General features: G+C 36.7%; 1 protein-coding gene across 4 annotated transcripts in view; it reads left to right on the top strand.

Moving 5' to 3' along the window:
* Positions 1 to 15,476, top strand: part of RGS7 (regulator of G protein signaling 7) — a 470,656-nt gene that overhangs the window by 435,697 nt on the left and 19,483 nt on the right. For all 4 annotated transcript variants that reach the window (XM_063082919.1, XM_063082918.1, XM_063082916.1 and 1 more), the window contains exons 11-16: positions 4,343 to 4,441; positions 5,643 to 5,704; positions 6,818 to 6,928; positions 8,231 to 8,356; positions 11,045 to 11,231; positions 14,231 to 14,320. In XM_063082919.1, the coding sequence (XP_062938989.1) occupies positions 4,343 to 4,441; positions 5,643 to 5,704; positions 6,818 to 6,928; positions 8,231 to 8,356; positions 11,045 to 11,231; positions 14,231 to 14,320 (675 nt within the window). The remainder of the gene's footprint in view (positions 1 to 4,342; positions 4,442 to 5,642; positions 5,705 to 6,817; positions 6,929 to 8,230; positions 8,357 to 11,044; positions 11,232 to 14,230; positions 14,321 to 15,476) is intronic.

Raw genomic sequence — 15,476 nt, 5'->3', positions numbered from 1 at the left:
GACAGACAGACAGACACACACACACACACACACACACACACACACACACACACACACACACACACACAGAAAGATTGAGATTTATTTCAAGGAATTGGGTCCCATGATTGTGGAGACTTGGTGAGACCAAAATCTGATGGGAGAGGCCAGCAGGCTGGAGACCCAGGAAGAGCTGCAGCTCTTATCCAAAGACAGTCTAGAGGCAAAATTCCTTCTTATTCAGGGGAAGTCAGTCTTTGTTTTGCTTAGGCCTTCAACTGATTGGCTGAGGCCCACCGACTGTGTGGCAGGCAGTCTACTTTACTCAAAGTCCACTGATGTAAATGTTAATCTCATTCAAAAAATACCCTCAAAGAAACATCCAGAATAATGCATGACCAAACATCTGGGCACTGTGCTGGATCCTTCTATGTGACAGTAGCTAGAGAGGTCCTGGAACATAAAACCTGAGGAAATGAACTAAAGGACTAAAGGCTTTGAAGGTGTGACTGAACCCAGTCTTTGGATTACCCTGTAACCTCATAACCTATATTTCAAAACAACAGTAAGATGTCTCTTGTCCTGTTCTCTCTTTCCTCTGTCACCTTCATTTGGACATTAAAGCACTTAATATTATAGTAAACAGCATTCAACATTTGTAAACAGCTCATGTGCACATCCTGGAAGAACAATTAGCAAATCCATGACTAGGTGTCTAGTTTTCTTGCTGTTAGCAATGCAGTGGTTACGAGCTATTTATTCATAAAAAGACTGGCATTTCGTCTCATCCATATGCAGCATGTGTAAATTTAAATTTTAATGTGTTACATGTCAGAGAAAACTCTTAGAGCAACACAAAAGGGTTTCTAGTAAGTCATACCGTAAAGCTGCAGGCAACAGAAGCTCTGCTCCAACTGGATTGAATTAAAAGGGGAGTTTTCTGACTCATGCACAGAAACCTTGGGCATAGTCAGGGGTACAGCAAGCCCTGGGTATGAGTAGACCCAGAGGCTTGAACTCCATCATTGCTCTCTCATGCTCACTCTCTCTGTTGCTTCTCTCTTGTGTGTGCTGGATTCCTGCACACTGTGTCAGACATGATTACAATCTGTTCTGTAGTTGACCTGAGCAATTCAGAAAGAAAGAGAAATATTCCCACACCAGCCCCAGTTAAAAAATCCCAGAGATTGCACTCCACATAGAAAGGCAGAAAAGCTTCTTGCACTTTTTAGTTCCTTTTTTGAAGTCCCTACCTTAGTCTGTTTGGGCTGCTATAACAAAATAACAGTCCGAGAAGGTGGCAGGAAATTTCTTTCGTGTCTGGTGAGTGCTTGTTCATGGCTTCAAAGATAGCACTTTCTTGCTGTATCTTTACATGGTGTAAGGTGCAAACAGGCTCCCTCAAGACCTTTTATAAGGATGCTAATCCCATTTATGAAGGCTCCACCCTCATAACCTAATCACCTCCAAAGGCGATTAATACCATCAGTTTGGAGGTCAGGATTTCAACATATGAATTTAGGGGTAGGGAACACGAACATTCAGGCCATAGAAGCACCTCCCCCCCCCAAAAAAATAGAAGATTTTTCTTAGTTCTTTTCTAAAATACGAAGAGGAATCACATGTGAAGAGATTTATGCAGATCGTCAAATCTGTTTCATTTAATGAAAAACTTACCCAGTATTCATTTGGTTGACATTATCTATGAAAAATGCTTGTCTAAGCACCATGGGGAATAAAAGTATGTGTTAATCAAGTCAAAGCATCTCAATTAAGTAATTGATTTTGCTATTGATACTCAAAATGGATCCCGATTTAATTTGATTTTCCCCCAGCTGTAACTATTAAGACATTAAGACTTCATTCCTCTTCCTCTCTAGCCCTACCTGCTGCTAGCTCTATTCCACCCCACCATATACTACGATTTTAAGACATTTCCTTTTTCTAAAAAATGCAAAGCCCTTCACATTGCAGATCATCCTCATAAATTGGCTGCCAAACTAGGATCATTTTCTTTACCTCCTTTCTTCATAAAATAAGCCCTGTATATAAAATTATGTTCTTTTTTTAAAAAATTGTATTCTTTATGGCTGTTTTCATTGTAGCCAAGAATTAATGTCAGAAAATGAAGAGCACCCAGACTGATGATTGTGAGAGCTCTTTTTATTTACTTGTATGCAAGAATAAAAATAGAATCTCCAGCGCCAGCTCAGAGCCAGCAACCAGGCTCCTGGAAGGTGACTTTAAGTAACACCTCCCAGTGGTTTGGGTCATGGTCTTGTATGGAATTTCATGAAGCTGACGTGAAATACATGAATGTTGAAATAGTTTTAGGAATATAGAGATAGAGAATCACAAATTGTGCTATTTTCCTAGCAATTTTTAAAATTATTTTTAATTTTAGCCAAAAAACTTACTATTAAAACAGTCAGCTGTTTTATTTTGTAAGCACTGATGACGTTAAGTAATAGATTCTTATAGAGAACTTTAAATGATTAAACCAATGGAAAAAAATCATGTTAAGTTCAAGTCTAAGAGTCTTTTTATTTTCCTTATCAAAAATTAATGAGACACCACTGAAAAAACAGCCAATACTGGAAAGTGCAACTGTTATGTAATCGGTGATCTTTCAGTTCCCTTGTTTTTAAAAATCAACCTCAAATGTTATTTCAGAGTTCAGAAGGTTGTTTTATTTAATTGTGTTCAAATATGGCTAGTGTCAGGTCATTTAGGTCTTTTCTGTCACTTGCATGTAAATTACATCTCTTTCTCCTCCAGGCCCTGTGCTTGTTATTCTTTACTTTCAAAATACTTGAAAGTTTTAATCATAGACCTGTTCCTGTGATTGTGTAATCTGTTTCCCCTTCCCCGGGCTGAGTTTCGAGAGAGGAGGCGGCCCATCTATTTACTTTACCTCAGAATTCCTAATGCTTAGCACTCTATCCAGTGTAGAGTCAGCGTTCAATAAATGTTGAATGAATAAATGAGTGAGTGAATGAATGAATGAAAGAAAAGAGCCAAGCCAAGCCATTCAACCCAGTCCTGTTCATAGCAAATTCAAAGCCCACGTGCTAGGCCTTGTGTTGAAATGCAGGGCCATGAGAATTGAATCCTAAAGGGGCTAGGACAAGAGTGGGGGATTAAAGGACCTGCCCAAGATAGTTGGAACTGGATGATTCAGATGGTTCAGCTCAAGTCAGAATCAGTTAAAGAAGGGCTAAGAGAAAAATAATGGGAGACAGGAAGGAAAAAACCAAGTTAAGAGGACAGAGGGTTCCAAGTGAAAGTAGGTCAGGAACAAAACACATTTGAATTTAGAAATCTTGGCAAGTTTGGTGAGAGGCCTGAAAATGGGCTCCATTAATCATCTGGAGCTGCCCGCATTTGATGTGAGTAGTTTCTTTGCAAACCTCATATAGTAACTTTAATTTTGCAGGGCTCATGTGGTTTTATTATACTTTAGTCCTTCAATCTCACGTCCAGAGAAAAAGCGCTCAATAGCACACATTAACTTATTTATTTTACAGTAATAATACTTTTATATTAAAAAAAAGTAATTTGGCTTCTCTCTTGAGATAATATGTGAGATGCCTCGCCCTCAGTGGAGGATGGTTTTTTATTCCTTTAGTTGCCAAATCTTTATTTATACTTACTAAGCAATAGGGCAATGGGTCTTTCTCAAAAAAGTCTTCCTAAATAGTAGGTTTGAGCTTTTCACAAAGGAAGAAGCACTGGGGCATCAAGAATTCCCAAAAACGTGAAGCCTTTGGGATCATGGATGTTTGCAAATGGCACCCAAGGGCGAGGCCAGTATTATGAAGTAAATAACCTAATGTTGACATGGCAAAGTAGGAGCACCCTGGGATATCTTCGATTACACCATCAGAAACCAAATCAGTCATAGGATTCTTAACCTAGTCTCTTTCCTCAGTAGTTCATGCCCTTCCTATGTAAAAATCAGATTTTTTAAAAAAATATTCTTTTTGGGTTATTAAATTTCTATTCTGTGTCCATATCCATTTTTTCTGAAATCAACTTATTCAATGTTAGTGTTCTCATTTCTCAACTTAGTATTCTCAGATCGTCCCCCAATTTCTTCACACTCACCATAGTCTCAACATATGATCAATTATTCTGTCAAAGTTAATCTAACCACATATTTCTCCAAAGAGCTGTGCTTCTGTTTTGCATGCATATATGATATTTATGCTAGCAGTGCCTTTTGAATTTTGATATGAAGCTTAATCAAATAAGCTTTGAGCCTTTCCTGAATTTATAATACAAAATTACTTTTTTAGAAAGTCCATGACTACAAATAATATTTTGTTCCTAAAATATTTATTTATTTTTTATTTTAATGTAGTCTGTCTATGGTTTACAAAATGATATTAGAAGTCACAGTCCCACCCACACGCCTACACCAGAAACCAAGCCACCAACAGAAGATGAATTACAACAACAGGTGGGTCAGTATGTAAACAACCTGTTAAAGGGTTACAGCCAGATGGTGAATGTTAGCAGTGCGTTATTTTAAACGGTTATGGAGATCTTCAGTTAAAAGTAATGAAATTGTCTAATTTTGAAGCACACTGTTACTTGAAAATGCATCAGCACATGGCAGTGTTTTTCGAAACTCTCCACTCTATATTTACCCAAACTTTTTTCCTCTAACCAATTTTAAAAACTCACGCACACTGGTCTGTGTGTGCCTCCGTGATGAGTAGTTATTTTGTACTCCAGAATTCTGTCTTAAGAAAGGAAAGGACTAGAGACTGGGGACATTGAGTCATGCATTTCCCATATTCAGGGATGTGACATGGTCTTCAAGGAAAAGTGCTTATTATTCTTTCAACAGTACCAGTTTCTTTACACCTCTTGAAGTTTTCCTTTATCACTGGTATACAGTCATAGTATATACTGCTTCTTGTTTTAGTAACTGATCAATAGTTTTGGCTCCAAGTAATATTTCGAAGCAAACACCAGTTTCTCTTCTATCAAATAATAGTTAAATCTCTTGATTGGTTCAGTCGCGGGGCTTCTCTCCCCTTTTGATTCTTTTTCCCTAATAATTTACTATCACGTGGTTCATTAATAGTAAAATATATTTGCATATAAATATAGTATATTTATCATCACCACGAAGGAAAAGTAATTCAGAGAGTTCTTAGTTCAAGTTTTCCACGTTGAGATTATGTCCGTGTGAACTTGTCATGAATTGCTGATAAAATTATTCTCAAAACGTATCATCGGAGCTTTCTTAGCATTGGGAAGTAGGATTTATTTTGAAATTATATTAACAAATAATAAGTATATTTATTTTCTGAATTAAATATTTGGAGGGAAATGTGATTCTGGGTTAAGCTATTCACCATGAATGAATGTTTAAAATCTCCATAATGCTTTTAAAATAAAGTTACATTCTGTTAAAGCAGGCAGAGTGTTCAAACTCATTTCTGCTCTAAAGTGACATATATGATGTTGACATTAAAACATTTTTTGTTAACCCTTTCAAAGATTCCTGCTTTAATTTTTTTATCAACTTTGATATTTTACTGGTTTAATACACTCTTGCTGAGAATAGCCCAGTCTATCAGGAATTTAAGGTTGAAAATTGTGCGAATATCCTTACTTATATAACGACTTCTCTCTAACTCTCTTTTCAGATAAAATATTGGCAAATACAGTTAGATAGACACCGGTTAAAAATGTCAAAAGTTGCTGATAGGTGAGTATTTCAAAATGCCCACGTAAATTTTAAAAAATTCATGATAATTAAGTGTGTTAAAAATGGCAAGAGAATAGTTGGGAGGGGGATTGAGATAAATAATTGATATCCTGTAAGAAATATACTGTTACTTTGTTTTCCTTTATGCACAAAGAAAACTTTCAAAGAACTCTTGTTGTAATTTACAAGACAGAATGATAATCACAGTCTTAAATGCCTAGACGTCCAATCCTTTTGCAACCAAGAATCAGATATAGAGGAAAACGCTGCACAGTTGAATTTCTTCCCTTCTGCTGGGAGAAATGAAATTTTCAATTCGCTGGTTACCTTTTGGCCACTTGGAGCCTCTCTGTGAATGGGGGGGGGGTTGTTTTTGTTTATTTTTATTGAATCAAAATTGATTATGCAAATCTTGGGGGTTCAACATTGAGATATGTTGATCAAATCAATATTACTGGCATATATATGGTTGCATGAATTTGTTTTAATATGCACAATCTACTCTGTTATTGCCTGACTTCGGAATTTGAGTTAAACTCAGATTTCAGATTATTTTCCTTTTCCTCATTTCTATCTGTTTTTGATGGCATTTGTATTCTGCACTTTTAGGCATTGCCAATGCCTGAAATGTCTTTCCCTCTTCCCACCTCTGCGACTTCTTTCCCTTCCTCCTTTTTTTTAAAAAATACAAATTAAAAAAAAATTGTCAGGGGTTCCCTTTTTACATAATTCCTATAAAAACTTCTGACAAAAATTCCTTTTTAATCCTTTTCCAAGTTTGTCAAAATCAGTTCTGCTGTGGGTGGAACTGACCCTAGTGTCACCCTTGAGACACTGACGTCTTTCTAGATTGCTTCATTTTAATGGAGAGATTTTGACTTAATGGCTGAGGCATGGGCTGGGAGAGATGGAATCCTTAGCCACATTTGTCTGCCAAGAAGCCTGATAAATTGTCGCATGTAAGTTTCTGAAACGTGAACATTGCCATTGGATTTCATTGTTTAAGCTGCGAGGATTTCTTGCCCGGACATTTTTATATTATGTCTTTTACTTTGGACTGGGTGTGACCTCAGCCGGAAAACTCAGAAAGATGGAAATGTTTTTTCTCCCTAGTCTGCTAAGTTATACAGAACAGTATTTAGAATACGACCCGTTTCTTGTGCCACCTGACCCTTCTAACCCATGGCTGTCCGATGATACCACTTTCTGGGAACTTGAAGCAAGGTAGGTGACATTTTATCTTTCTCTCAAACACATCAGTTTATTTTAGGGTCTGAGTCAAATAAGAAGAATCCTTTATTCGGTGAATTGTAAACGTAATTTTACTCTTTGTCTACACTGGCCCATTATGTAACATTTTTGTTCGACATAATGGCTTTTGAGCCTTAGACATTTGCATTTGCGTTAAGATTTACATTGCTGGAAGGACTGGCCCCAAATCAAAGTTGCAAGAGTTTCCAGACTGAATACAGTTGGGATCTTCAGTTCATGAAATTTAGCTCATTGTTTCTAAACTTCCTTGAGAATCCGCATAGCCATAAAGGCCCATGTATTCGAGTAAACTGAATGCTAAATCTATACTTTCAGAAGCCCAATACAAGGATGCCTTTATCAATCCAATTTTAAAACAAAATTAACTTCCCATAAGCACTCGGAGAGAAACTGACAAGGGACTGACTTCTTAAGAAAACCAAAGCACAATTTAGGACTCCCTAGTTTCTTTCATGACCTATATAGGGGGAGAATTACATCATCAATCTTGACAGAGTCATAAAAATATCATTGCATATCATTTTACAAAGAGAGGATTAATACTCTGTAACACTTCTCCAGATTGCATTTACAGACCATCTCTGTTTTACATCCAGCTGTGGATCTTAAACACTTGCCAAGTCCAGAACTTCAGCCACAAGTTATAAATTTTACAGATGAGGAAGCTGGAGCCCCAAAATGTCGTGACTCAGCCAGGATTAGGTCACATACTTAATTGACAGCACAGTCATAAACTAGTATCAAGGCTTTTTGGTTACCAATTTTTTTTAACCCAGTACAGCATGTCCCATGAGACTGCGTGAGACAACATTGTGTGGTGGTTAAGAGATGGGGCACTGGGGTAAGAATGTCTCGATCTTGCTTATTACTTGTCTGATGATGGCAAGTTTTAACTCTCTTTGTGCCTCAGTTTCCTCATCTATAAAATGAGAAGAATCATAGCACCTATATCGTAAAGTTGCTGAATAGAACTAAAAGAGATAATTCATCTCGAGCACTTAGGACCTAATGCTCAATAAGCGTTAGACTTTGTTCATAATACCTAACTTATATCTAGCTACGATTTCACGCAGAGCTGTCAATCAGTTATGTGTATGTATATATATATATATATATATACATATATTTTTTTTTTCTGAAAGATGAGTTAAAGATGGGAACTTCAAGTCATACCTGATTTTGAGGGAAATGTAATAACAGGAATTAGGAATTGTCACGAAAGGAATATATTTGGCTTTGTTTTATCTCCTATAGCAAAGAACCGAGCCAGCAGAGGGTAAAACGGTGGGGTTTTGGCATGGATGAGGCATTAAAAGACCCAGTTGGGAGAGAACAATTCCTTAAATTTCTAGAGTCAGAATTCAGCTCAGAAAACTTAAGGTAAGATACATTGTTTGGATCTTATACTATAGCCAGAGAGATACTCTGTGACGTGTCTGATTATTTTGGACTTAGACCAATTACTTTCCCACCAACATCATCGTGATGAACCGACTGAATTTCTGCCACCCGATGGAAAAAAAAAAAAAAGAAAAGAAAAAAGGCAACCGAGGCAAAGTCTATTATCAATTCCTTATAATAATTTATTTTTACTCTGTCTCTGGATCTTTTAACTATATAAACTTTGTGTTTTTGAATTGACTCCGTAAAGAAGTGCAGTACTTAGACCAATGTTTGGCAAAGTGAAGAATGGCCAATAATATGATTTATGCAGTTAAATTAAAATATCTTATCAATAATGACCTTCTTTGCATATTGCTTCTCAAGGAAGAGAGGAAAAGACTGGGCACTTCTATCAAATAGCTAGAGACGGAGCTCTCTTGGGGCAGCTCACTGATTTGCACGTTTGAGTGCAGCCATCGGACAGCAGAGGGCAGCACTGCACTGAGCTATTCCTGAGGCAGAGGCCCCGATTTGCCCATCTGTTGTAAATGTCATCCTCATATTTTTGAAATTTTGTAACTTACGGGGCATCTGGAAATTGCATTTTTAAATATGAGACATTAGAGTGGACTTTAATAGCTGTATTTAAGATCATTGAAGTGAGTGATAACTTTCCACTCCATAAAACTGTTTTTCCGTGAGCTCTTTCATTCATTATTCTTTTGGAACCTGATACCCTCTTTTTACTTTCCCATGACGACACAGTCCTGTGAAATTCATCGACAGAAAGGTCTCAGCACTCATTTATTTTCATTGGAACTAAGCAGTGCCAGGCATTGTCACATCTTTTCAAGAGATTTAACAGATACCAATACCAAAGCATTCAGAAATACAGAGGACATTGGCAGATGTCTCATGAATAAAGGGGGGTGACCACAGACAGATCCTGGAGGAGTTCGGTTCTCTGTGTGTGCCTGTCATGGGTTGCTGGAAGGCAGCATCCTATTTTCTTTCAAGTTTATGGAAACCGTTCCTCACCGGGCTTTTGCAGAATCTCCAGTGGCTAAGGATTTTTATTGGGCCTACTACATAACATTTTCTATAGTGAGGTCACATCATCAATGATTGAGTGCAAGAAGGCGTAAAAAATAAAGCAGAGATAAAGGATATTTTTGGCTTTTTATTGGATAGGAAGATAGATTTTCCTCTCTGAGTTTTTGAAAAGATGCTGACATCATGGGTATCATGACAAGGAATTAAACACATAATGAACTTTACCAGCATCACCTAACCACGTACAAATGGCTCCTGCTGTCCTTGAAATCACAGGCTAGTGCTGGATCCAGACAAGAAAACAAATCCCAGCACAAAATCATGGGTGTTTAGATAGAAATACAGAGGCATGCCTAACCCAAAAGTAGAGAGCAGTAAAGGCAACCTAGAGGAAATGGCCACTGGGCTGAGAGCTGAGGACATGAAGGGAGATACCTGGGCAAAACAGGAAGAGGGAAGAAGCTTTCGAGCAAGAGAATGACATGTGCATACTCGGTTTCGTGCATGAATTGTCACTGCCAATTCTTTAGTTCAGGCCTTAACCAATAATTCTGTGCCAGACGAGTCTACCTGCTGAGAGAGACTTGCCTCACCGGACTTTGCTATTTGCTATTATCAACTCAGACTGTCTCTTTCTTTTACATCCAGCCGTGGATCTTAAACACTTGACAAGTCCAGAACTCTCCATCCACAACTTATAAATTTACAGATGAGGAAGCTGGAGCCCCAAAATGTTGTGACTCAGCCAGGATTAGGTCACATATGTAATTGACAGCAGACTTTGCTATTATCAACCAAAAAAATACTCTGGGGTTCTTTCAGTACATATATATTCTCTCTCCATATATAGTCTACATGTATATATGTATAAATGTATATGGACGTATTTTTTCAGAAGTGAGTCAGTAGGTATTTTTTCTATATTTTATATATGTGTATAAACATATGTACATATTTTTTCAGAGTCAGTATATATTTTTTCACAATTTTTGAATCCCCATGATGCATATTTAAACCTTTCAAACAACTGCATGTGAACTCTCAGTATTTCTGTTTTTCCTTAGCTCTTGCAATTAAATAGCTTAAAATTAGTTAATTGCCCTGATTTCTCCAGCTAGAGAACTTGCTGATCTTGTGTCTGGCCCTCTTTTAATTCCAATAAAACTTTTCAGTAATAATTTCCTTACCAGGTAAGGCAGAAATGTCTCTCCACACTAACATCTCTTAAATGAATGAAAGACCCAAAGGATACAGTATCCAGCTCTAATTTCTCCCCTAAATCATATGCTTCGCATGGCACCCTGCTAATTCTCTTCACGTTCCTCTTTCTTTCTAATAAATGGTAAATTAGTAGTTTTACTGCTTTGCTTTAGTAAAAGTAAGATTGCATGGGATCAAAGCTCTGGCAGATCTGCTTTTACCAACACACACTTAAAAGAGATCATTTTCAATATTTCCCTCTGAAGAATGCTACACCTTTGAATCCAACTAAAAGGGGGAAAGGTCAGTACAGGCCTGCTATTGGAAGCCCTCTGGGAAAGTGGGTTTGTTATTATGATCAGTAAGTATTGCAAGAATGTTCTGGATATTAGGAGCCATCAGAGTAAAGGCTTGCTGTCACATTTTGCATAGATTCTGGCTAGCAGTGGAGGACCTGAAGAAAAGGCCTATCAGAGAAGTGCCCTCGCGAGTTCAGGAAATATGGCAAGAATTCCTGGCTCCAGGAGCCCCCAGTGCCATTAATTTGGATTCTAAGAGTTACGACAAAACCACACAGAATGTGAAGGAGGCTGGACGGTACACGTTCGAAGATGCTCAGGTAGGTACACGGATGGGCCTCACTTCACAGAGGGGCTCCTGAGAGGTTGGTGATTGAGATACTGTGGTTTCATTTGCAATATAATGGGCAACCATTTTTAATATTTGCAATTTAAGTAACTGTGTGGAAAATAACTAACTGTTCTGGAGAAGAACAGATACTTTAAAGTGCAGAGTTTTTTAAAGCCTGGGGATGTTTTAATAGTAAATATTTTTCATGAAGGGCACATTTGAAATACTTGCAAACTTTTATTTCATTTTCTATTCTGTCACCCAATATGTGAGCAGACACTGTCTGTGATGACCCCGCCTCGGTAGCCACATTTAACATCTTTAAGGCGTCTTCAGTATGGAGACTCTAAGATTCTGACTTTCCTAAATTATTCATTATTGCAAATGGTCAGAACTGAATTTGCTTAAAGTTATGTCAAACTCAAACCAGTTTTGTCTCTGGTGAATAAAAAATGAAATAGTAGATCAGGTACTTATTAGTTTTCAAGTTAATTTTTTAGTCTGCAGGGAAAAAAGGACATTGATTCTTAAGACACATTTTTAGTATTCTTTTCTCAAACTGGACCTTAATTGCCTTCTTAGAAACAATTTGAATTTCTACTTTCTCTTAAAAACTATTAGTGCTCATGAAGAAAAATAAACTTGTAACGAGGGAATATTATTTCCTAATGATGTGATTTAAAAGTTGTCTTTTAAATCAGAACATGCACACTTTATAACTTCTTAAACTTCTTTTAGGGGTAAAATAGCAGCTCCAAAAAGGATCTTGTTTTCTAATAACAGCATTACTAAAATGAAATATAGAAGATGAAGAATGAGATACACAAATGTCCTTCCTTATTTTCACTCCCAGTAGAAAATACATTTGTCTTTGGCTTTGCTTTAAAGAAATGAGCCATTGTGTAGAAAACTAACTCGGGTTTTAACAGCTAACCAGACCTCCATTTCCTGTGGCTCTGCCATTCTGTGGAGACACGTAACAGGAGCGGGATAGAAATTCTGGCCCTACTGCTCATTTCTCAGCTGATTTATCTTTCTTTCAGTTCAAGATAAAATATTGAGCATTTTTCTAGAGCCAACAATGTAGAAAATGTTTGGAATGTCCTTCCCGATGTCTTAAAAAGAACTGGCTTTTTTTTTTTTTTTTTTTTCTTATATGTGTCACTGAAAAATATTCTTGCTTAACAGGGTTCTCAATAACACGAAAAGGAGCATTTTTCTACAGAAAACATTCTCACCTGACCCTAGGTTTTTTTTTTTCAGTTCAGCTCAGATATTTAACTCCAGTTTTTTGCACAGTTTTTAAAATCCTATCCTCAAAGATATGGTAAAAGAAATCCCTGCCGTTGTCTGAGAAGAGATGCAGTGTAGTGGCTAAGAAAGCAGATTCTGGGGCTATGTCTGAGCTCTGCTCTGTGACCTCTTGCAATCACTTTACTTCTTCATGCCTCAGTTTCTTCATATGTAAAATGAATATCATAATGACTACCAACTTCATTGACGTTTTGTGAGGGTTAATGTAAGTAATATAGGCAAGCACTCAGAAGTGTAACTGGCATGTATATTTGGCAAGTATATTTGAGCAATTACTCTGCAGACCCCTTACTCTTCTGAACATTTCTTATGCCTTTAATCCTCACAATGCTATTACATAGGTTAGAAAATTAAGGATCCGAGAATGAATAAATTGGTGTAAATGTACATTGTTTAAGTGGTAAGATCTTGAACAAGATCAGATCAGACCCTCAAAATGCTTAACTCCAAAACCAGACATTGGTCCATTTTTCAGACAAATTCTGATCCAGTTCCAAATCTACCATACTGTTCAAGATCACCCATGGGCTAGATCCTGAGGCTTAATCCTGAATATCTTTAAGTAGGTTCAGACTGAATGTCTTTAATGGTGTGCTTGAGACCAGAGCAACAGAAGCATGTCTTAAAACGTATTTTCTTCAAACAAGAAGAAATGGGGACATCCAGGATGCTCTTGAATAGTTCAAAACTCTACTTTTTTTTTTTTTTTTTTTTGTCTTTTTCATGACCGGCACTCAGCCAGTGAGTGCACCGGCCATTCCTATATAGGATCCGAACCCGTGGCGGGAGCGTTGCTGCACTCCCAGCGCTGCACTCTCCCAAGTGTGCCACGGGCTCGGCCCCAAAACTCTACATTTAATTGATATTTCACTAGACTAGGAAGACCAAAGAGCATTTACACTCCACTGAGCTTCAGGAGACCAGAGCAGAGTCTCCCTAGACTGAACCAAGACTGAATTGGATGAATGCATTTTTCTCCTTGTTTGAGTTCTTTGTTTATCAACATGCATTGTCAAAATAGAATGCTGCAAGCTTATTAGTGGTGAATGATTAAATATTTACCTAATCTGTCACTGAATGAGTTAAAAAAAAAAAAAAAGCACACAAATTTGGAGATCTAGTAATTAAATATCACAAGATTTATTTTTAGACTTGTGTCCTGACCCAGAGTGAGTGTGAATGACAATTTTCCATATAATTTGTACCAAGAGATGATTCATCTGGGCAGTCTGCACCCTCCCAGTAAATGCAGAAGCCAAACATATCCAGGAGGATTTCTCAATCTTGATTTTATATCATCCTCTTTTGGCCTGGAATAATTTTAAGAGATAGCAGATTTATTTATATTTTCAAATGATCTAAATAAATCAACATCTTGACTTGAAATTATTGCATGACATTCTGCTAAACAAATTCCATTTTTTTTTTAAATGACCGGGTGTGATTTACCTTCTTGGTAACTCCCAAACCAGTTTAAATATTAATCTATGAATGAAATAATGAATTTGAAGATCTCAGTGTCCTGTAAACATAAGGTATTTTCATCAGCCTTTTCATTACTATTTTTATGTGCTACCAGATTTGTTCTTTAACCTACATGTGGTATTTTTAATCATAATATTTTATTTTTCCTGAGAAATCGTAAAGAAGCACTTCAACCATTATTTCTTTTAGGAGCATATTTACAAACTGATGAAAAGTGATTCATACCCACGTTTTATAAGATCCAGTGCCTATCAGGAACTTCTACAGGCAAAGAAAAAGGTATTGGTTCTTTGTGACCTTTTTTGACCTAGTTCTTTGTTATAATTATTTGGAGCAGTTACCTCTGCTGAGCCCAGGGTATTGGACAAATGGTAAGTGAACATACTTCAAAACCTTCCCCCAAACCTTTGCATTTTATAAGGGCCATTTAAGTTGTTTTTGTTTCTGTTTGTTGATTGCTTATCGTATTATTTTTCGTTTGTTTGTTTCTGCAGATGTTTATGCTTTACAAAATTTATTCGAGGTTGCTTTCATGTTTCATGTTAGTCTTCTGTATGCCGAGTTTGAGGAAATCAAAAATTACAATAAAGAAAAAAAAAAAGGAATAATGTCATTTAAGTCAGAAACTTGAAGATGGTTTTCTTTGACTAGTAAGTTAGAATGTATGTTTTGGACCACCCGGTCTCATAAGTAAAAATAACCTCACTCTTTCAATGATAGCTGCCAAAATGTAGTAATGTTTGCTTCTGAATATTTTCATTTGGCATTTATTCTGAATCATTTGCTGTTTCTAAAGTGAATTTCACACATCTAAGATTGTAACCAAACACATTTTGGAAGAGTTATTGTAGACCTTTTTATTCAATTGATGTTTATAATCAAAGTCTCACTGTCCATAACTCCTTATGTAATCAGTATAACAGACTATGGAAAATATAGACATAAACATCACAATCATTCAGTATTTTTTAATGCTAAAGTAGTCCATAGCTTCTTGAAATTCTGAGATTAAATTATAATTTTGGATAATTCATGATCATCATTTAGATTAATGAAATTCTTTAAAACCCATTGCCTTTGCAACTGGAAATAGGTACTCTGTAGTTGCACTGTCCAGTATAGCAGCCACTAGCCACATGGGGCTATTTAAATTTTAATTTTAATTAATTAAAATTACGTACTATTCTACCCAAATTTCAAGTGCCCAATAACCACAGCTAGAGGCTTCTGTATTCGACAGCATAGAATGAAATTTCCATCCTTTCAGAAAGTTCCATTAGACAGCAATGCTCTACAGAATTAATGATGTTATCAATAGAAATTTAGCCCTGATAGAAAATTATGTTGTAATTATGAAGATACTAGATTTTTAAATATTTAGGCTTTGCAAATATCATCATCAAAGCTTCACATATGGACTTCATTTCAGCTTAAT

Source organism: Cynocephalus volans, chromosome 18 (genome assembly GCF_027409185.1).
Source record: "Cynocephalus volans isolate mCynVol1 chromosome 18, mCynVol1.pri, whole genome shotgun sequence".
Lineage (NCBI taxonomy): Eukaryota > Metazoa > Chordata > Mammalia > Dermoptera > Cynocephalidae > Cynocephalus > Cynocephalus volans.
Note: the sequence above shows the minus strand (reverse complement) of the source record. Positions and strands in the feature narration are given on the sequence as shown.